At 39.9% G+C, this 23,103-nt stretch overlaps 1 protein-coding gene across 1 annotated transcript; it reads left to right on the plus strand.

Annotated features, from left to right (window-relative positions):
• Positions 1-1,811: 1,811 nt before the first annotated feature.
• Positions 1,812-14,724, plus strand: LOC145499312 (fimbrin-like). Its single transcript, XM_081478817.1, has 13 exons — positions 1,812-2,091; positions 2,677-2,832; positions 4,219-4,481; positions 4,907-5,120; positions 5,419-5,604; positions 5,970-6,050; positions 7,106-7,186; positions 7,921-8,047; positions 9,044-9,132; positions 10,361-10,556; positions 10,717-10,826; positions 12,735-12,878; positions 14,257-14,724. Exons 1-13 carry the CDS (start codon positions 2,032-2,034, stop codon positions 14,434-14,436), a joined length of 1,887 nt encoding a protein of 628 aa, XP_081334943.1. The 5' UTR covers positions 1,812-2,031; the 3' UTR covers positions 14,437-14,724.
• The last annotated feature ends 8,379 nt before the right edge of the window (positions 14,725-23,103 follow it).

A 23,103-nucleotide genomic window follows, 5' to 3' on the forward strand; every position in this document is an offset into this window, starting at 1 on the left:
GTCTTTTCTCACGCAAACCTAATGATTAGTTGATTAAAATGGCTGGAAAAAAATTTGGGGTGCCCGAGCTCGTTAGTGAGCTATAGCCAGTTTTTCAACTGACAGAACTCAATATCAAGGCAAATCCGCCATGTTTTCAATTTGCGCGTGCACGAACGCGCGCTAATGACGCCATAAATTATGCACAGTAAGGAAGCGCAATGCAATACTGGGGAATGACCTTAAAGTCTGAAAATAGATAGAGTTTGTTCGCCTTCTCGCGTCCTTTTAAGCGTTAGTTGAATGTATCACGAAAGCTGAGTGAAAAGGTCTTACTTTTACAGTTACTTTACTTTTAGTAAAAAACTCAGAGTCTTCATAAAAACCACAAGAAATAACAGGTTAAGCAAAGGTGTGAATTTTTTTTAGTTCATGAAAGTTTAACGTAAAAGCGTCAACGAAAATATGAATAAGGAATCTTGACTGGGCTACTCACGAAGTTAAAAGCACAGAGCATTTGTTTCCTGATAAGAAAGCCGTCTTTTGTAATTTCTGCCTATGTAGTGCCATTTCGCGTTCTTTTTCCTGACCGTGTTATGTGGCACGCAGTTGTTTAAAAGCCGATTAATCGGGTGATTTTATCCAGCCAACTGTAATGTCAGTTTTTCAGAGGCTATTTGTACTGTGAAGGTACCAAAAAAGATAAAAATATCGCGAAGTCACATTGTCAAACTCCGTACACTTAACTCAACATTAACATCAAACTCCTTTTATCTAACCGGAAGCATATCACCTTGTTCAAGGTGATATGCTTTTGATCTAACTTATCAATGTTTACTCCCAGTAATAGAGGGGAATGGTTATGAAACTCGACAAAATTCTTTGTTGTATGTTTTTGTTTTCTTTTTTGGCCTTGACCTTGCACAAAACACAGTAGTTGTTCACTGCTGATCGAGGAACTAAGCAATAGAAACGTTTTGGTTTTCCTAATTCGTGCATAGTGTATGAACGCAAAACAAAAGATTGTGCACGGTCGTGGACCTTCCAACAGAAATCTTGGCATCTTTGATGTTTGCAGGGCTTCATAACCAGTCCCTTCTATTAGCAATGGTTTACTGAATCAAAATTTTAGTAGGACGCGACTTTCTATCGCATTTTATCTATTTAGGAACGTTTACTTGATTTCATTTCCATGACATGTTGAATTAAGCTGTGTAAATTCCCGGCTGCATTTCTTAGCTTAGCCCTTAAGTCCGTGTTTCGCTTGCTGTTTTCAATACGGGAATTGCTGAATTCATTAACTTTAACTCGCCGATTTAATTCAATCGATGTTTACTTTTGTTTTTATGTCAGGCAATTGTGCACAAAAGCTCAGAATAGCTTGAATGATAACAAACACAGAAATACTTGACGAAAAACAGTACTTACGGAGACTGTCTTTCAAAAGTAATTATTAAGTGGATGGCGGCTTAGTATCCCAATTAACACAACGGTTGATATTTTAAATTCACAAGATCGCGGCTTACATGTGTGTCAGGAGTTTGAAACAAAACTCAATTTCACAATGTTAAGCATTCATCAAATTCAACTCTCACAGGGTTTTTAACTCTTGAACGAATGAGGCTAAAAAATGTTTCTCTTTACCCAAAAGTTTAATTGTATTTGCGGAGTAGTGGAATTCTCAGGCATGGCACAAAAGAACTTTGTATAAAATGCCAAGCGCTCAAAAATAGAAGATCTCCGATGGAAACGTAAATAGTAAAATAAGCCGATTTGAGGCAGTTAATATTTAATGCCCTTCTCCCTAGCAAAGCACAAAGGCGCCGGGAAACGGAAAAACAATCTTAGTAAATCCGCGATGGGTACTTTACGATGACCAAATTTGGTCACAGATAGTGACTGTTGACCACTAGGAGTGCTTTGCTTATAAGCTTCCTAGAACTCCGCGCTGCCTTCTAAAAGACAGACCGCAGAATTTCTTTTGATCTGCACTTAGTTGTCCCTGGTGCTTTCTTTGCAAGAGAAGTATTATTTGCACTGCTTGTTTTCAAAATGGCTGATCCTAATGTCTCTTTTGAGGAGGAGGATGAGATTCGAAAGTCATTCAACGAGGTAAACTTTTCTTAATTAGAAATTTAAAATCGAGTGGTTTTCTTTCGCTCACTTTCTGCTTTTTGAGAAAACGCGAGGCGGTCTGCTAAAATTTTTTCTTTGATTGAAATTTGGAATGATCTTCTGAGTGACAGAGGCCACTCATCCGTAGCTTGCGTTAGATGAAACTGATAGGGCGTTTTTATGCAAATAAAGATCGTGTAACGCAATATTATAACTCATACTGTTGTTGGACGTCAGAAGTTTCCTGATCAAAATACTTTTTCGCTTAAGGCTATGTGGCTGAAGCAAAATAAAACAAATGGTGATACCTTAGAGGCAATTAACCGTACAAATGTTTTTTTTTTTCTTTAAGGTCGCTATCAATGTTGAGGACAGACCGAAGTTAAAATAGCTTCTCTGAAGAATAATTATTACTTTATGTCACTTGCAATGTTGCACAATTCAATGCTCAACATATTTTATAGTTTGCGGCTGTTTCTGCTGATTCTTTATATTGAAATTGTCACATATATTAATAAATTGGTTGGAAGCTCCCAAGAGTCAAACCATTAATTTTGCTTTACTTTTTATCTTCACATTAAGTTTGACTTGGATGGTAATGGCTTCATCACGGCTAGCGAGATCGGAAAAGCCATGAAAGCTCTTGGAGAAGATATACCTGGCTATCAAGTACGCAATATTATCGACGAAGCTGATAAAGACGAGAACGGAAAGATCGACTTCAATGAATTTTTGAGGGTGAGTGTTAAATTGTTCTCAAGTATTTTTTTTGTGAGAGGGCGAAGAAATCAGAATTGGAACAGCTGCGAAGATGTGTCTTGTTAATTACTTAAAGGTTTTAGTTCTGACACTGGAACCCCCCTGGACGCCCTTAACATTGTTGTCATTGTTTGAAGTAATAAGCATTCTAGCACATTTCCATTTACGCGTACGATTAACTGATAATATATTGAGCTTACACAGTTTAGGAAAGATTATAGTTTTGTAACTTGCTTTCTATGACATCAATTGACCGATATGCCGGGAATTTATATTGTTCTGCAAGTTTTCGTCTTTTGAGGGTTGGCATTGGGTATTTTTTCATAAACTGGTTCTCATTTGTAAAATAATCAGCAGTTATGCGTAACTTAGTTGATCTATGAAGCTACTTTCAATAAAAAAATTCTGCGCCTCAGTGTTTTTCAGTAATTTGGATTCTAACACAAATGATAACAAATTGTGACGAAAATAAACTTAAAGATTAGATGCAATAAAAATTCCACTTTTCACCTGCTATTGGAGCAGGTGTAACCTGCACAGCACAGATGACTCTTTGTTCCAAGTCTGTCTTCTCCTGGCAATATCAAAACATTTTGAAGGAAATCGGGCTCGAGAATTGACCAACTCATCCACCAGTGGGCACAATACCTTCACGGCCACCAAACGCTCGGAATAGTCACAGAGATCCCAGCTTAAGGTGACTACACCAAATTTTCACCAAAATGAAGAAAACGATAATTACCTTCCATTTAAGTTAACAGGTAACATAACTATGTTTTGAAAGGGGTGGTGTGGGCTGCTTCCTGAAAACTGCGAAAATAAAATGTATCCCCATTACAGAGCAAAACGGATTTGTAACAAGCCGAAAATAAATTTGCGCCAACAAAACACGAATTATACTGAAACAACATCTGTAAAATGATAGTTTTACTTTACTCTCAAGGTTTTACAAATACACCGACGAAACAATAACACAAATTCTCTCGGCGTATCTCGAGCAGTGTCTCGCGTTGAGTTCGCTTCATGAAGTAACTCATTTTATGCTGCACTGTAAATATTTCGGATGCTTAAAAATTTCGGATGGTTTTATTTTCGTACACTTTTTGTGCCCAAAATTAAAATAGTCCGAACTTTTTTTGCAAGTAATGTATTCTAAATAACATTTTCTTCAAAATTTGTCATGTTAAAAGACAATTTTGACTTTTTTAAAAAGGACTTTTTAAAATCGTTTTTAAACTTTGTAAAATATTTCAAGGAAAATATTTCATTTTGTCAATGCAAAGCGTTGTACTGAACCACTGGGGCGACTATCGATTTGTACTCCTCGGCCGGACACAATGAAAAGCCAAGGTCTTTTCTTTTCAGATTTATAAGACATACAGCAAGAAATCTGCAGGCTCAGAGTTCATGAACTTAATCCGAAGGAGAGAACAACTTGAGATTTCGGGAGGGACATCAGAAAGTTCGGCGGCAGGCACAAGGCATTCGTATTCTGAAGGAGAGCGGGTCGCCTTCGTAGACTGGATCAAAACATCACTGAAGGACGACGAAGAATTTAAGACCTATTTACCTATCGATTCAACAAGCCAGGAAATCTTTACAAAGATCAAGGATGGTATAATTTTATGGTGAGTTTATACAAGAAAAGATCAAAGTAAGAGTGTATCCCCCATATAAACCTTATTTTTTTCATTTCATTTCATTTTTTCATTTCATTATTTTTAGACATGGTACCTAGTTCTTCCGCGGATAATCTTTCCACGTGCGTTGCATGGATGTTTTCGCGAAGGATCAAAATGGGTCTAGAGTCAGGCCGTGTAAGACGTTTTATCGATTTGTTCCACATGTTTCTTTTCGTCGCTTTTCTCGTTCAGGATATTCTTTTGTAACGTCCAGCCGCCTCTCAAGCGTAATACAACAGTCCTTCCTTCACAGACATGAAGGTCCAACCATTCAAAGGAAGACATTCTTCCTGGGCAGTTAGGTCAATCGGAGTTGTCTTCAAATCAGTAGAAAATTGCTCAATAAAGATGAAATGCTTTTTTTCTTTCAGTAAAATGATCAACGTGGCCGTGCCTGAGACTGTTGACGAGCGTGCCATCACCAAACCAAAGTCAAAAAGAGATTTAACAGCATTTCGTGAGAATCTGACGCTGGCTCTGAATTCAGCGCGCTCCATTGGATGCAGTATAGTTAACATTGGAGCCGAGGACCTTGAAAAGGGAACCACTCACCTTGTGCTGAGTTTCCTGTGGCAGATCATTAAAGTAAGCTTCTGAGTGTGTTGTAGAATGCTTGCCGTATTGACCAAGCGATTGGCTTGGGATACTCGTGCCACTTTGTCATCCAATCAGAAGTGAAACCAAAACCAAGCGTGACTACCTCGCACACGTTTTCCCGAGCTTGTTCTTAGCTACATGTAATTGCGTTCAGTCTTGATTGGTTCACTGGATTGTTTCTGTCTTTTGTGATTGACCAGAGTGCTTACTTTGGTTTTGATTTTACGACACTCAGCTGAAAACTGCCCTAATAATGTCCAATACTGTGTTTTACCTTTGAATGTAGCTCGGCTTGTTTGCCAAGATCACCTTGAGTAACGTGCCAGAGATGGTCGCTCTCTTGTCCGATGACGAATCGTTGAACGACCTGATGGCGCTACCACCAGAGGACATTTTGCTGAGATGGTTCAACTACCAATTAGAACAAGCAGGTTGCGGTCGACGAGTGGAAAACTTTAGTGATGATGTCAAGGTAAAAGCGTTCAAAAAAGAGCAGGGGTGCTCGTCGGAAATCCCTAAGAGGTACCAAGATCCTGTTTTGTGGGCGTGGCTTGAAATTATTTTCACCTCTAAGAGGAACCAATTTTAAAACAACACATTATCTCCTGATATATTTGTTTTGCTCAATACCCTAAAAGATACTGCAAAAGCTTCCGCTGTCGACCTTTTGAGGCTGACCACCATAATAGATACCAAAACCGTTTTTTTACCCTCCAAAAGGTCCTTTTTAGATGGGAGCCTCCCCCCCCCCCCCCCGCCCCAGGCTGACTTCTCTGTATGTGTCCTGTTACCTTGGGAGAACGTTTTCTAATGCGGTAAATTCTTCATCCTTGGCAGGATTCGGAATGCTACTTTCATCTTCTCAGGGTGCTGCTAAAGCGCATTGATCCGGATGCAGTGGACAGCAGTGTCATACAGGTACGAGAATAGTGGATATTTTCTTTTCAAGTATTCATGCATCTTTCGTCAAGCTAGTAATATTCGTTGGTTCAACGCAACATATACAGCTTTATAAAACAACTGAGATACTACGCGCGCTCACATTGGTTGATAGGTGTGTTTAGATGAGAGTATGAAAACACGGTCGTGACGTCTTAAATTCGCGCGTATTTTTGAGAAATACTTTATAAAAGCAAAAGAGTACTTTTGCAATGTTTACATAGCCTCATATATCTGAACACTTGGGAGGTTGGGAGAATTCTCGAAAGTTATGCAAACCCTTGAATTTTCCCAACCCCTCTTGTGTTTAGATGAGGCTATGTAGGCACGGAAAAAGTGTTAAAGTCTAGACTAAAACTAATGTAGGTAAAGAATCAATTTCTTGCATGGCAATCGATATTTGGAAAGACCTTTCACCTTTTGACTGAAGAGTGTTTGCATTTTGGAAGCAAATAAAACGATATCAACGGTCAGAGCAAGAAACGAAGAAATTTTCCCTTACCCTAAACTCGGATACACGTTACACGTTATAATTAATATTTCCTCCCTTGGTTTCATTTTATTTACCTGCTGCCGAGGTAGAACTTAAATCATTGTACGGAGAGCTAACAAGAAACTGACCAACTGGTTAATTTGGCAATTGCATGTTTAACCCGAAAAAAGATATCGGGGCTTCAACAGATCATACATCGGGAGCAGGCCTATTGATTAGGTTCATCTTTAGTTAACCTATGAAAGCTTCTTAAAATAGATATGTATTGGTTGTTTTTAAGGAGTAAAAAGAAAAATAAGGAATCATATGGTCTTTTCCTGCAGTTTTATCGACAATCGACCGGGTACGGGGCACTTAAATGACAAACCGAAAATTCTGGCACCACTCCTAGCGTTTAGTCCAAACATTTTTTTCCTTGATTTGCTTTCGCCAGAGCTCACATTCCTAGAAAGAGCTACTACTATAATTGAAGTTGTAGTACGCTGTTAGTTAACTTTACCATACATTTTACACGCTGAATGCGATGGGGTCTGGATCGTAGGAACAAAATCCCAGCAAGAGAGCGGCGAGAACGCTAATGATGGCAGACAGCATTGGCTGCAAGAAATTCGTGCGGCCCAAGGTAAGCTGTTTTATTACCTCATATTTAATTTGACCGCGAGAGAATCTTCAAAATTAGCAAACACCCACTCCCCCGTCCCCCGAAAGTTGAGATAAAATCATGAAAGAGTTGTTAGCAAGTGCCGGAAGTAGTGCGAAAGTAATGACTTTCTAAAAGCAGCGACTTCAAATAAAACATTGCTCTCTTCGGATGCAAATTTTTTCAGTAAGCCCTATCATTTTAGTCTCACTATGGCTGGAACCTTTCTATAAGCAGAATGTTTTTCTCATATTTAGTCAATAAGGTAAAAGGCGATTAAAAAGCTGAGCCATAGGTTACTTGATAACCTTGAATAGAATAAGTACCTTGTCAGTTTTATCTAATCTACCCAATAAGTCAATCAATCAATCAATCAATCAATCAATCAATCAATCAATCAATCAATCAATCATCAGTCAGTCATTCAGTCTGTCAGCCAGTCAGTCTCAGTCAGTCAGTCAGTCAGTCAGTCAGTCAGTCAGCCAATCAGTCATTCATTCAGTCATTCAGTCAGTCATTCAGTCGGTCATTCAGTCAGTCATTCAGTCAGTCATTCAGTCAGTCAGTCAGTCAATCAGTCTGTCCGTCAATCAATCAATCAATCAGTCAATCAATCAATCAATCAATCAATCAATCAATCAATCAATCAATCAATCAGTCAATCAATCATGGATACCATGACTGGTTTCTCACAACATGGTTTGTTTTTCCTCCAGGATGTCGTTGCTGGTGATCCAAAGTTAAACATGGCGTTTGTAGCGAACTTGTTTAACCATTACCACTGTTTGCCTCCATTGGATTCGAATGACGAGGATCCTAAAGAAGAGACCAGAGAAGAGAGAAGTTAGTAAATACAATCACGGTGTTGACTGAAAGTAACACGAGATTTTAATCTCAAAATCAAAAGCTTAACTTAAAATTGTCAATATAAGAGGTTAAATTCAGTAGTAATGGGCATAGGGCAATGAAAAAAGTGAAGTCCACAACTTGTTGTTGGGTTTAAATCCCTGATATTCCTCAGATCAACTGAGTTACAGCTGAGAGACCTATAGTAACAAGGCTACTAATTAAGTTTAAATGTGACACAAGTCCAGTATTCTACTAGGGGTCTCTAACCCAGGTCCGGGTTGATGAAAAATTCATCGAAGTACTAATTTTTGTTGTATAATTTTTTTTGACTGCTTTATGTTTTGCGTAGTTTGAAATTAATCAAGCTCAAAACTGAAGGAAAAACAATAGAACAGAAAACCTCAACGAAAAGTTACAAAACTGAAATCAAAATTCTCGCTAATCCTGGGTTAGCTTAATTGAGTTTTAAACCACTCAGCACAAATCTTCCACAACGTCAGACAGGGTCTGGGTATAAGATTAACTAGGATCAGCAATGTTGAAAATATTCTGTGTGGAGATAAAGACGGGTGATGCAATTTAGGAAGCGAGAAATTCAGTCGTCGCCAGCGAGGGTGGAAGAAATTTTTGTCAGTGGAGGCAGGAAACTCCTCTCACACTGCAATTGTTTTCAGGAAGCTCCTAGAATGAATAGACTATTTTAGTGACCTGGCCTTTGAATGGCAGCAAGGCTAGAGGTGACCTTGTTTTGATACAGACCTTACTGTTTTTGTTGTGTAAATCAAGTTGTTCTTATGCTAACTACTTGGCATTTAAATGAGAAAAGCAGAGAGGTCTGTATCAAAGCAAGGTCACCTCCAGCTTCGCTTGCATAATAATTATTACAAAATACATAACAATAATTAAAACAATAACAACATATAAAAGTAACCATTTTCTGGTGAGTTCCGTAGAAATTTGCTGTAATGTTTAATTCCGATTTGTTTACAGCCTTTCGTAATTGGATGAACAGTATTGGCGTCACCCCATATGTCAACTATCTTTACACCGATCTTCGCAATGGAATAGTCTTGCTGGATGTAAATATATCATTTTTCCTAAATAGCTATAGCTTGAACCAGAATATTAAAGGAGCTCAGTCTTGTTATTTTGAGGTATTTTGGCCACGTACAAAATTACCTTTAAATTGAACGAAACCTGAAAATAAAAGTTTACCAAGACACAAAAACAACAAAGAGATAATAATAAACCATAAAGGAACAACGATGTTTTAAGATGGAGAAGATCAACTCGGATTACAAACGACGGACTTGAAAAATTTAGGCTAAACGTTTCAAGATGTGTAAACCGTGACGTAGCTCCTTTAAAGTGCCTATGAAGTAAAAAACTAATCGCTGCTTATTTGAAAGGCTTTGCAAAGTAAAGAAGAATGGCTTTTCCTTTTTGGACTATCTTTTTTCGTTTTAGTGATATTTACGTTTTTGTATTACGCAAATGAGGAAAGTGATGACGTCATACGTGGTTCCACTAAAACAGCACAACACTCAATCGAGAATAACTCTAGAAATATTAAAGCAGTGTTCTTTAAACTTTGCACCAGAAATGTACATCACAACAGGAACAAAATGGCACCAGTCGTGTCGTTGCCATGACAACAGTTATGCCGCTGGTTCTGTTTTAATTAAGACTAAAATTCCCAGATTTTATCTTAAACAAGGATCATCCACCCCCAACAATCTAATGGGGAGAGTTAAGACAATATAGGAACCATGTGTGTTCCAAGCAAGACCCTCTGTCCCACTTTAGAAGGTTGCAAATGGAAATATTTGGTTTTTCACAGAAAGAGACTGGAGCCAAGAGTGTTGCCATGGTAACAACATACTAGCAGTCATTCTGTTTCTTTTGTGATGTACATTGCTGGTGCCAAGTTTGAAGAAAACTGCTTTAATATTTCTAGAGTTATTCTCGATTGAGTGTTGTGCTGTTTATTCCGCATCCCGCCAAATTATGTTTTTTCTTCAAACTTACCGCTGTACAAGCAATATCAGCTGCAGTACTAAGTGGTTTTTCCAGTAATTCCCTGTATGCTATTCTGAGTAATTTTTTGCCTAATTAAGTTAACTGTTTTTTTTATGCTGTTAATTTTTTTTGCAAATCTAGCAAAATAAAATAGTTGTTGTTGTTTTTGTTTTTGTTGAAGCGACCCGTTTAAGCAATTACATTTCGATATTTTAAGTCATTTTTTTTCTGATGTACAGAAATTACCTTAAATTACAAGAAGGTTTTAATTTGAAATCTCTCTCATAGGTGTTTGACATCATTGAGCCAGGGATTGTGAAAAGGAAAGTATACAGACCACCTTACAAACACAATCGTGAGAAGATGGAACAATTAGAGAACTGTAACTGCGCACTGGAGATTGGCAGAGGGAAAGAAATGAACTTTTCACTGGTCGGGATTGGAGGGCAAGATATTTATAATGGCAACGAAACACTGACTCTAGGTAAGTGGAAACAACCCCCCTCTCCCCGGGGGTTACTCAAGAAGGTCTTATTCTGGGAGGTTACGCCCGAAGGTCCGAAACCTTAACTTTTTAGATACCATTTTTGAGAGGAAAGAAAACTCTTTCATCTACTGCAACGCAAGCGTTTTTACTTTGACAGCTATTGTTTGGCAACAGATGAGGGCGTACACTCTTGCCTTGCTCTCAAAGCTGACTCCAGATGGCACAAAGATTGAAGACAAGGACATTATCAACTGGGTTAATAACAAGGTAAGTTACTGGAGGTAAAGTTTCATGGAAGGGGCAGCGCGATTGGTGGCTGATGGGTAGCGTGCTGGATCGAGTGGTTTGGCCTCTAACAATGGCTGACATCATTGTGTTATGTTCTAAAACAAGACATTAAACTCTTGAAGTGCCTCTTTTTCACACAGTTGGCCTAAACGATAGAGAACAAAAGGACGAAAGAACGAGAAACCTATTGTTTCTAGCATTTTCCTCGTTCTTTTGTTTTTATTGTTTTAGGCCAACTGTGTCTTATACACCAAGTAGTAGCCGTTGTATAACTGGATTTTCGGAAATTCTCGGCACAAAAGGACTAAAATGTGTTTGATGTAAATTTGACTAACATCCTGTGTACGGAAAATAACCATACTCCTAACCACTTCATTTTAAGGAAACCAGGGGACCGTTTCTCGAAGGTCCCGAAAAGTTTTCGTACCCGGAAAGCCGTAGAAAAATCTCGAATGATTACAGAGCTGTTTTATTCACATATTATTAATATGAACAGAGGTTCCCTTCCTGCAAGACGTTTCAGAGGTACACGCTTCTCTGTTTTTAGATACAGATGAACTAAAAATGGCTTTAAGGGCCCGAAAAGTTTCCGGGACTTTCGAGAAACGAGCCTCAGGAATTTCTGGCGGCTTGGGCCTCTCTCTGCTTTGTATAGGATTTAACTTACCTTTTAGCTTTAAAACTTGAAGGAAAGGCAAAACTAACAACGTTTGTCTCAGGTTGGAGTCACGATGACGCCATATAGAGTCTAGTAACGTTACTTCTATAAGTAACTACGCACAAGAGCGCTTTGCAGAAAACAATGGTAAACTCCCTCTATGAGACACGCCTGCAGGGAATCATGGTAGTTGTATTCATCAAAATATGAATACAACTACCACGATTCCCTGCAGGCACGTCTCATAGAGGGAATTAGCCATTGGTGGCCAATATTTCTCGCATACCTGTCATGTTTTCCATCTCCTTAGATGGTTAGGTCGAGACTTCTCTGGCTCGAAAAAAAGGCGAAATCAAGTGACAGGCAGAAAGAAAAGAAAGGGGGAGATGAGACATAAAGGCGAGACCAGAAAATAAGAACAACTTCGATTCGGAACAAAAGAAATGTTTTTGTCTACTTTTATGTATCAAAATTTATTATATAAACACCAGTGAAATACCAGGATTTTTCCTTTTATTAAAAAATCATATCTTCATCGCGCGCAGTGAAGATACTATTTTTATCTTTCACACTGTGAAAATATTCCTTTTTGATAACATTTTTCTTTTGTCACTTTAACTACACTTAAATTTGTTGATGTATGATCGAAACATCTTCGGATCTTCTTCGGTCGTCTTCGGCAATCTTCGGAAAATGTTCGGAAGCGTTCGTCTGGCCTTCGCAACGATTTTGGAAAATCTTCGGAAATCTTCGGAAGGTGGTCGGAAATCTTCGGAAAATCGTCAAAAACGTCGTCGTTACTATGTTCAACTCAATATCTCACGAGTGAGCGCAGCGAACGAGTGAGATATCGAGTTGAACACTCGAAGATAAAATCCGTATCCACGAGCGGGCATGTAATATCCTCTGTATATACTACTTTCTACCATGCCATAGAAAATACAATCAATCAGAATAAAGGAAAGCGTTGCATATTCGACGGTGTTACATCCAACCTTTCCATCATGCACCGCACGTATGTTGCATTGATTATGTTGGCCACACTACTCTATATTAGAAATCTTGTGTACGCGTGTTATACAAATGAGGGCGTGCATTTTAGCAATTATAAATTTGCAACATGGCTGTAAATGTTGAATCTCTAAGCTAGTTTCTCTGCTAGAAGTAGAAAACGTTAAACCTCGCGTCGTGGCATTTCCAATACTGGACTCTGTGTGATTGTTTTGTAGTTGCAAGAGGCAGGCAAATCAAGCAGGATCACAAACTTCCAGGATCTTAGCATCAGTAGCAGCCTGCCTGTTCTGGATTTAGTTGATGCTATCAAACCCGGCACCGTGAAGTACGATATGGTGGCCAAGGCCTCTAGTGAAGAGGTAAGTAATGATACTTAACGAAGCTACGTCACGGTTTGCGCGTCTAGAGAAACTTAGCCCAAATTTTTCAAGTTCGTCGTTTGTAATCGCTGTCAATCTTCTCCATCCTTAACCACCCTTGTTCCGTTTTGGCTTATCGTTATGTCGTTGGTGTTTTTCTATTTTAATACACTATTATTTTCAGGTTTTCTATAATTTAAAGGTAATTTTGTTCCTGGCCAAAATAGCTCAAAATACCGTGACTGAGCTTCTTTAAACAACTGAACTGAGGAGGAACTGTTAACTCTTTCATACATGCACAATGGAAAGCACAATCCACCTCCGAGTGGCTGAAACACACAGAACAAGGGTCAACAAGCTGGTGCGTGTCTTGAAAGCCATTTTTTGAAGAAAAAAGAATAAGAAAAAAGCGTTTCAATTAAATCCCTTCCTTCTTTTCGAAAAAAAGAAATTATTGAAGACAACATAAATGGAAAGAGCAAAAGATTGCGCCTGTGTCTCAAGTCTTGTTTTGCAGCAGATTACAATTTTAAAAGTTGAACGGGGTTTTTCTCATTTCTGTTGAAAGACAAACATCACCAGATTAAATTTCTCAAAAACAGCTTTCAGTTCAACGTCACAAGCCAGGGTTTTATCCACAGACTTAAAATGTAGAAGAACAGCATAACAAACAGTATCATATGAAAGCTATGCTCAAAAGCTTTCATTTGAATGGTCACACACTAGGGTTTTATCCATAGACTCAAAAGTCAGAACCACCTGACATCATGATAAGTAATAAGTTTCCATCTGGCTGGTTATCCTGATCCACAAATGTGAATGTTACAAGTATTTTGTAAAGCATCAGGAACTTACAGCAATACCAGGGGAAATCCAGGATTTTTCAAGGGGTGGGGAAGGGAGGGGGGGTGTGCTTGTACCATACGGTTGTAGAATCAATAAGGTATGCCCCCCCCCGAAATGTTGAAATTTAAGGATTGCAACCAAATTGAAAAACGTCATTCCAAAAATACTGGAAATGCCACAGAGTGGAGATTATAATGGGTTACGCGTCCAGAGGGTTTGCCTTTATTTCTACCATAATGTTCACAATCTTTTTCAACTTTTTATGTTTTGACCTATATACGTGCGATGAGAAAATATTTGAACAGACGTTTTGAAAGTCTAATTGGCTAGTAATGATGAGTTGTAAAACCCCGTGGAATTGTCAAGATGAACAAGTTTCTTTCCTTTCTTTTACAAATAGCCTACAAATAGATTCCGTTAAATCTAAAAGATTTCAAGTGTTTAGTAAGATTAATCCAATTATCTTAAGATATTTTACTATAGATCACTGGCAAGTCGATAAAATACCAATTGCGTTCGTCTTGTTTGTCAGGACAAACACAGAAATGCCAAATACGCCTTGAGTGTTGCACGAAAGATTGGTGCTGCTACCTACGCGTTGCCCGATGACCTGGTAGAGGTTAAACCCAAGATGGTGTTGACAGTTTTCGCCTGTCTAATGGCCGCTAATCTGGTTATTGAGAAAAAACTGAAGAAGAATAGAAAATGCTAAATGTTTTGTAATGTTCCTTTGCTATTTATCATTTCAACGTCGATCCAGAAACTAATCCAGAATCCTTGTCAAAATAGATTTTAACACTTGATATTTTGAATCTGTGAAATACTGAATTGTCGCGCAAATTGGATTGTGAGTCAGTTGTTGTAGTGATTAAGCGTAGCTTAGCTTACCTTTTTGAGAGTAATAAATATACCCATTTAAAACCTCAATATTTGTGAGGAGATTGGGTCACTGCTCCTTACGATTTTGGTATCGAATAAACAATCGTAGGGACTGGTCAAAAAGTACATGGGGGTGAGGTGGGGTGGGCAGAAGCATTTGAAAATGTGGTGGTTAGAAAACACCTGACCCACCCCTCCCATTTGGCACAAAACTGAGTGACCCACCCCTAAATGCGGGCTGAAAATAACATGACTCACCCCGCTATAAAACATGACATTTTTGGTTGCATAATCCTACAAAATCACATTTTGTGTGTGAAATTGTGGTATTATTTACGTTTCAGATTTATTTCTAAATAATAATAATAACACAAAATCATCTAAAAGTAATATCATTTTACTGTTGCAACTTTTAAGTCATGTCTGTAAACTCTAAGAAAACTTGACCTTTAACGTTTCACACTAGGCCTCCAGAACTGTAGTGGGTCCTGGGCAGGGGCGGGGGAGCGCCTGGTCCTGAGGGTTAGCCAGTTAACTACGAGTCCCAGATCTATGAACATGTGTCCCGTACCCTTGAAGACAAATAGCATGTAGACACAAGTTGGCCATTTGCTGTTCTTGAAGACCAGCATGTCAACAGAGCACAGTGTTTTGAAAATTTCTGCCTTGGGACTCCCTGCTTAATCCGTTAGCCTTCTTAGCTTTCGTACCGATTTTACATGAAATTGTCATCTCTATTGTGCACCAGCCAAGCGTACTTTTTCAAACACGGCTCGAAAAGTTTTCGTCCTTTGGAACTGGAGGGAGTAACCTATGTTGTCGATTGTTTCAAATGTGTGCCAGTTCCTGTTATAAAACAGGATGACCCACCTCCATGGGTAGCTGAAAATTGAACGACCCACCCCTTACCAAGGGCTCAAAAACTGATGACTCACCCCGTCTCTGCTCCGGCCCACCCCCCAATACTTTTTGACCAGTCCCTTATCCTATGTTATCTTGCTGTGACTTTTAATAACCAAGACGTTTGACCGTCCCCAAGTTTCTTCATCGCTGCGTGAAATAGTAGCAAGCTGACTGTGGGTGCGGGAGACATGCAGGTGCTAGCTATTTTTAGTAATTTTAATTGAGACATGGAGTTTTAGTATAAATCTACACGCGTTCTATCACGAATGCCGTTTTCTAATTGGCCACGTTACTCACTATCTATTTAACAAATAGATTCCATGTTGCCGTGCATCTGTTCAGTATTAGCATAAATCTACTAGCGTTCTATCACGAATGCCGTTCTCTGATTGGCTACGCTTCTCACTATCTATTCTGTGATAGAAAGTGAGTAGCGTAGCAGTGTGCACTTGTTAACAAAATGACGGGCGCTTCTTGGCCTTTTCGAAGTGTCTGTGAAGAGGATTTAGATATAGTTTTGAACGACAAGTGGATTCATACTAAAACAATTAGATTAAAGCTGTCGATTTCTATGCGTGATAGTTGACTCACGACAGAAATCTCGACCACATAATCTAATTGTTTAATAGATCACAGATGACGTCAAAATGTGGTAAGAACAAAAAAGTGGCACACGAGGCGATAGCGGAGTGTGTCACTGATGTTCTTACCACATTTTGACGTCTTCTGTGATCTGTTACTGAACAGACGCACTGCAACATGGAATATATTTGTTTTATATAATAACGAAACAAACTACTACGGATAAAGCTTTTTTTATTTCACTTTGGCGAACACGAAAAAAGCCATTTGACGTAATCTATCGTCTACACAAAATGAAGCAATCTCATTGGTTGCTATACGTAGCAAAGAATTGTGATTGGTCCAGGAAAATGATGCCACTGTCAAACTTGAATCGAGCGTCGCTACTCGTGGAATGAAAGCGAAAGCAGAATTGAACTGCTAAATAAAGTAATGTCATAAACATTTTGTTTATTAGGTTTGTTAAATTCGAGATAAAGCCATGGTTTTTGGCTTACCAAGACAATTTTGTGCTTGATTTAGTCTCGCTCGACTGCCGACTGAGAATCCTCGAGTCATTTTCTAAAAAAGAAACGGCTTTATCTTTCTTCTTCCGGCTTCTCATGCCTGTTCGATGCCTCGACAAGACTTTTTTGTACTTTATCTTTGGCCCAGTCACGTAAAATATTATCTAAATTCTCAAAACTTTCCGTCATTTTAAAACCCAGAGGGAAAAACTTTGTGTCAATCGTGTGTCTGTTCTCTAATAGATCATAGGCGAGAACCAATCAAAATGGGAGAATAACTTGGGTTATTATATAATCTGTGATAGATAATGAGTAGCGTAGCAGTGTGCCCTTGTTAACAAAATGACGACCGCTTCTTGGCGTTTTCGAAGTGTCTGTGATGAGGATTTAGATAAAGTTTTGAACGACTGCTAAATTCATACTAAAACAATTAGATTATGCACTCTCGATTTCTATGCGTAATAGTTGACTCGGGCTGCGCCCTCGTCAGCTATCACGCAATAGAAATCTCGAGCTCATAATCTAACTTTTTATTAGTATAAATCTACTAGCGTTCTATCTCAAATGCCGTCCTCTGATTGGCTCGCTACTCACTATCTATTCTGTGATAGATAGTGAGTAGCGTAGTAGTGAGCGCTTGTTAACTAAATGACAGCCACTTCTTGGCTTTTTCGGAGTGTCTGTGAAGAGGATTTAGATAAAGTTTTGAGCGGCTAGTAGATGTATACTAAAACAATTAGATAATCCACTCTCGATTTCTATGCGTGATAGTTGACTCGGGCTGCGCCCTCGTCAGCTAGCGAGTGTTTCCACAGCTTTTTCGAGTTCTCCTAAACTTTCTCCAGTGTTTCTTTAACTCGATAGAAACACGGACAATATGTTTTCCATTTCTTTTAGAAATACCGCGACGAAAAAGAGAAAAGCAAAGTGCTTACTTTGATTATCAAAATGTAAATTCTCTTTGCTCGCGCCGTCATTACGTCAACAGCTCGTGTTAGTTCTGTGTCGTTTTCGAGCCATAGAAACACGATTTTAACCAATCAGCGTGCGTATTTTCTTTGGGTTATTTTCTCAAAAAGCAAGTGATTCACAAAACCATGAAAAAGATTGCTTACAATGTAATCTCGCGCAGTCGGATCTGAGAATTTGGTTCGTCGGTGTAGACGATAATTTTTATAGGTGTGACCTTTGCATTAGGAACTTAGACGAGAGTTACGACTTAAAAGTAATGCTCGTTAAAATATAGCAAGCGCGCTGGTTGTTTCTAAACACGTAACCCAAACTCGTACCCAGAAGCCGCGATCTTTTTGGTTAGCAGTAAGGAATCCAGACCTCTGGGAGAAATGCAATAATCAGCAAAAATAGGCGGTCCCTGAAATGAAACTCGGTGTGAATAACAGTGCCAATCTGGAAGTGAAAAAAGTGGGCGTTGCCCTCATGGAAGGAGGTCCACGTTTATATTGAACATTTTTTATTTGTTTCAACACGACGACGTTAGGTCAATGGCTTCTGTGAGTGAAAGTCTCAGACCGACCGACGAAAAGAAAGCACCAAACAGTCTCTTAGAGTTGCCGTGTCCAAGCTTGGAGAAGGTGTCGTTCTCGCTCCAGGTTCTTTGGCACTGCGCTTCAACCTCGACGTCAGTGGTGAAAAAAAAAAAAAAACTTTCTCGTCAACAATGTCTCGCGAGCACTTGTCTCAAGACTGAAAGTGGAGTTTGTCGGGGAGAACCTCCAAGACACCAACGTCTTTGACCTGTTCAAACTTTACGAGGATCTGTTCCTGCCTAAGGAAGAGCGCGAAAACATGCTTCTTGAGGGGATCCGGAGCGAAGACTTACGTAAAATACGCTCAAACTCTGGAGACAAAAAACCTAAATATAAATAATAGAATAGAACAGAATAGAATAGACTGGAATAGAATAGAATAGAATAGAATAGAATAGAATATACTGTACTGTATTTTACTGTACTGTACTGTACTGTACTGTACTGTTCCGACCCAACAAAGCTGGCCTATGAACTCACAAACATTAGCTCAAATATGAAGTGATCCACTCCGTCAGTTTGGCCCGAGAAGCGGAGAGCACCTATATCAACGGCAAACAGTTCATGTACGACTACGTCAGTCATCACAAACGATCTCAGTCACGAAGGACACAGACTCGATCATAAATGAAAGCATCAATGTCCCCTGCTGCTCCATAAGGGGATTCTCCCACTGTTTAGTGACCACATGACACAACGCGGGCGCGAGAGACTCGGAGAAGTTCTTCAAACGTGATATCACCAGCGTGAAAGTTAGTGTGAACGGCGTCCCAAAAAGGTTTACAGTCAAGGGATTGAGGGCCTCGACATGTGGAACGAAGTCCTCAGTCATCTTGGCAAATATGACGTGAACGGCCACCTGCGCAGCGACATGAACGCCACGAAGTTCTACACACAAGACAAGTTCGGTCTGTCCATGGATCTTTGCGCTATGAGAGACTAAGAGATGCACTGACGGCAGCGACCTCAGGCTTGTGAACACTAAAGATGGTGTGCAGCTCGAGATCAATAGAAAAAGTTCGGACTCTGGACTTACGAGAAGATTGAAATATCGTGGGAATGCAGGAGCTGTAGAATTTGTGATCTTCCGATGGCAGCTGATAAACTGTACAATCTGAGAGGTTTAACGACGTGCTAGTGGTCGACAGTTGTTTGGTTTTGTTGGGAAGAGTCGAGGAGATAGCAGGGGTTAACAGACCAGACAGTCTATATATATTCTACCAGTGTAAAACAGTCAAGAAACCTTTATTTGTGTTATCCCTCTAAATTCCTTTTGAGCGGTTTTCACTTGAGTGCTGAAAGGTTATTGGTTTCACATCAAAATTGCTACTCATTTACCTTACGAAACTCGCTCCACTTTTCATCCAATCCGGCAGAAGTAGAACCAAAACCAATCGGGACTCGTTCGCACTCGTTTTCCCCGCGCTTTGCGTCAGCTACAGGTTCATTGGATTGTCTGTGTCTTGTGATAGGCTAGAAAGACTACTTTTGGTTTTGGTTTTACGTCACTCAAATGAAAACTGCTCTAATAATTATAGTAATACAACCGAAAAGTGGACAGTTGTTGTCAGCGGCAGCTCAGTTTGACCAAAATAGTTAAGAGCAGACATCCAAACATTTGTCTGGAGAAATTTTGGCTATGACCGAAGGACGAATAGCTGCAAAAATCCATTGTAAAACTACTTTAACAATAATGACAAATGGTATTTCCATCAAAGGCGAGGGTAATGAACCGCCAAAAAATCGAAACAGTAGTATGATAGAGCGATTTTTAATTGATTGTAGTAAAACCAAAAGCAAACCAATTACTTACCAATGAGACTACTCAGCCAATCTCAAACCGTAGTAAAAATCAAAACAAAAACCAAAGTGATGCCTGATTACTTTCCACACTTTACTGAAAACCGCTCTAAAACAAAGGAAGGAGAGACAATAAGACAGGGGAGGAGGTGGGTTGAAAAGGTTGAGAACAGAATGTCCAGCAGACTCGAGACTAGATCAGTGAACGCACTCGGTGATAAGAGCACAGAGGGGATATTAATTTATCAGTTTAATAATTAGAATTGTCAAGCTTACACTTTTCGTGTGCATATTGTAACTTTCAGTTATTATAAAGTAGCAATAATAAGAGATTTGTGAAGGTGAATTAATCAACATGACACGAGCGTGGGACAAAGAAAAATTCTGAGTCCCCGACAGGAATCGAACCCATGACCTCCCGAACACCGGGGGGCGCTCTATCCACTGAGCTACGAGAAGTCATGGAGAGCAAGGTCATTTAACTGAGTTCATATATGATAGGTGTCCTGCATACTGCCCTAAAACAAAGGAAGGAGAGACAATAGGACAGGGGAGGAGGTGGGTTGAAAAGGTTGAGAACAGAGTTTCCAGCAGACTCGAGACTAGATCAGTGAACGCACTCGGTGATAAGAGCACAGAGGGGATATTCATTTACCCATGACCTCCATATTCATTTACCCATGACCTCCCGGTGTTCGGGAGGTCATGGGTTCGATTCCTGTCGGGGACTCAGAATTTTTCTTTGTCCCACGCTCGTGTCATGTTGATTAATTCATCTTCACATATCATTACCGAGCTTAAAATTCACCATCTTTATTAACTTATCAATAAGAGATTTGATTCTTAAAAAGGTGCGATCAGCTCTTTTCAGTTGTGACGTGCATCACAAATGTGTTGCCCGTTACCTTCATTAAGCCTGCTTCTCACTACGACATGAACAAAAGAATGATGAGTGTAAAATGTTTAAGCAAGCAACTGCGGACGATGATCCTGCTGGTATACGTTGGATCCATAGTGATCTAATTGGCTTTACATAGAAAATGAAGAGTATAAAAGCAGAGACCGATAAAACGTAGGATTATTTTTTAAAATGTATACTATATTTCGGCTGGCCAAACCAGCCTTCTTCAGGTACAATAGAAATTTCACATTGGAAAGAATGCATTTGTTAGTGATCACGGCATTTGCGTAATCATCATTCCTGTCAAATTCACGTGTTCGCTCATAGAGCACTTATTATTGTAAAAGGCTCTCCGTCTCTGCTCGTTTCTGTTTTGGTAATATATTTTGACTGTGTTACGTTTGATATGCCACAAAAAGCGTTTAAGCAAATGAAAATGCTGCACTCCCGAAAAAAGAAAAAACAAAAAACAAAAAACAAAAAAACAAAAACAAAAAACAAAAACCGGTTTTACCTTTACCTCCCTATGATGGCCATGTCTCAACAACGGCCATTTTGCTCTGTCCTCAAGGTGGCCGGTGATGAGGGGAGGTTGGACTGAACTTCACGATACCTGATACCTTGCTCTTGCCGTTACGTCTGCGGTTCACTTTGCAGTTCGCGGTTCATGTTTCAACCTCAAGACCCACCTCTTGCACCAACTGATTTGCGGCAGCATTTGGATTAAAGACCACAAAATCGTTACGAACTCACGTTAAGGCCATGGCTTATGTTTTCTTTCAGCGTAAACTCTTTAAGTACGTTCGCGCGAAAATGTTCTACTCGATAGGTTTTCTTCAAACTTCTACCGCGGACACATAATGAAATACTTGTTTAAGGAATGAAACAACAAAAAAAATGGGGGCCCACGGACTTCTTTTCAGATATAAAGCGTGTAGTCTGATTTTGAAGAATTGGCGCGTCTTTTCAGACCAGATTGAATCTATCTAGTTTCGCAGATTCCGAGCATAGCTGTGTCGTACCTCTGCACCTCTGCTGCTATTTCTGCGGCCTTCCCGCTTTGGGACACAGTCCTCAAGTTCCATGTTCCCATGGTGGTGTCTCTGGAAAGAGAAAGGCGGTTTTCGTCTTGTGGCTTCCAGATACCTCAAGCATTCACTACTTGACTTCATCCTTCTTCTAACTGAGGATCCTTCCTCTCCCAGATAAGGAATCTCTTGTAAGGTCTCTCGTTGGTGTTTCTGCAGCTAGACTTGTTTTCTGCGTTGAGAAAGCTGGCCTCACGCCCAACCCGTAAACTGTAGGTCCAGGGTGCTGTTTTGTCTGACCCTCTCCCGCAGACCAATCTGGCATGGTCGAACCTGCCAGGAGCATAAAGCTCACGCCGGTACACCTCTGGGGGTCGCAAGGGCAAGCAAGCTTTCCCGCCACGACAAGGCAAAGCACCAGGGGAAGACAGAGCTACATCAATAGCCTGGCAGAGGAGACAGAAGAAGCCGCTTAGAGTGGAAACATGAAGCAGCGGTATGACACCACCAGTAAGCTGAGCGGTAAATATGGGAGACCGGAAAGACCAGTTAAGGACAAAGATGGGAACACCATCATTGGAAAAGAAGGGCAACTCAACAGGTAGGCGGAGCACTTCGAGGAACTGTTGAACAGACCTACCTCTAGACATTCAGCCAGCTGACTCGGATCTTTCAATTAACTGTGAGAAACCGAGTCGGGATGAGATCAGGAAAGCTATTATGAAGTTAAAGAATGGCAAAGCAGCAGGGCGGACAACCCTCCTGCAGGTCGCTGAAGGCCGACATAGATACAACAGTAGAGACGTTATACCCCCTGTTTGCAAGGATATCGGAGGATGAAGAGTTACCAGCTGACTGAAGGAGTGTCATCTCATTAAACTTTTAAAGAAGGGTAATCTCAGTGAAAGTTCCACCTACAGAGAAATTACTTTGCTGTCTGTGCCTGGAGACGTTTTCAACAAGATCATCTTGGAAGAGTGAAGGACACTGTCGATTCCCGGCTCAGCGATCAACAGGCAGGATTTAGCAAAAACAGACCTTGCACGGATCAAATAGCCACCCTCCTAATTATCGTGGAACAGTCCCTTGAGTGGAATTCCTCCCTGTATATCAACTTCGTTGATTGTGAGAAGGCATTCGACAGTGTGGATAGGGAGCCCCTGTGGAAACTACTATGGCACTATGGAATACCTACCAAGCTGGTTCCCTGATTAAGAGTAATTATGAAGGAAT

The sequence above is a fragment of the Orbicella franksi genome, chromosome 10 (assembly GCF_964199315.1).
Source record: "Orbicella franksi chromosome 10, jaOrbFran1.1, whole genome shotgun sequence".
Taxonomy (NCBI): domain Eukaryota; kingdom Metazoa; phylum Cnidaria; class Anthozoa; order Scleractinia; family Merulinidae; genus Orbicella; species Orbicella franksi.

What these genes read in the sequence shown, in the direction of transcription:
- LOC145499312 (XM_081478817.1), top strand. Translation starts at nt 2,032, where the DNA reads ATGGCTGATCCTAATGTCTCTTTTGAGGAGGAGGATGAGATTCGAAAG. An exon ending in ACTTTAGTGATGATGTCAAG is followed by an intron (nt 5,605 to 5,969) that starts GTAAAAGCGTTC and finishes CATCCTTGGCAG; the next exon opens with GATTCGGAATGCTACTTTCA. An exon ending in AGAAATTCGTGCGGCCCAAG is followed by an intron (nt 7,187 to 7,920) that starts GTAAGCTGTTTT and finishes TTTTTCCTCCAG; the next exon opens with GATGTCGTTGCTGGTGATCC.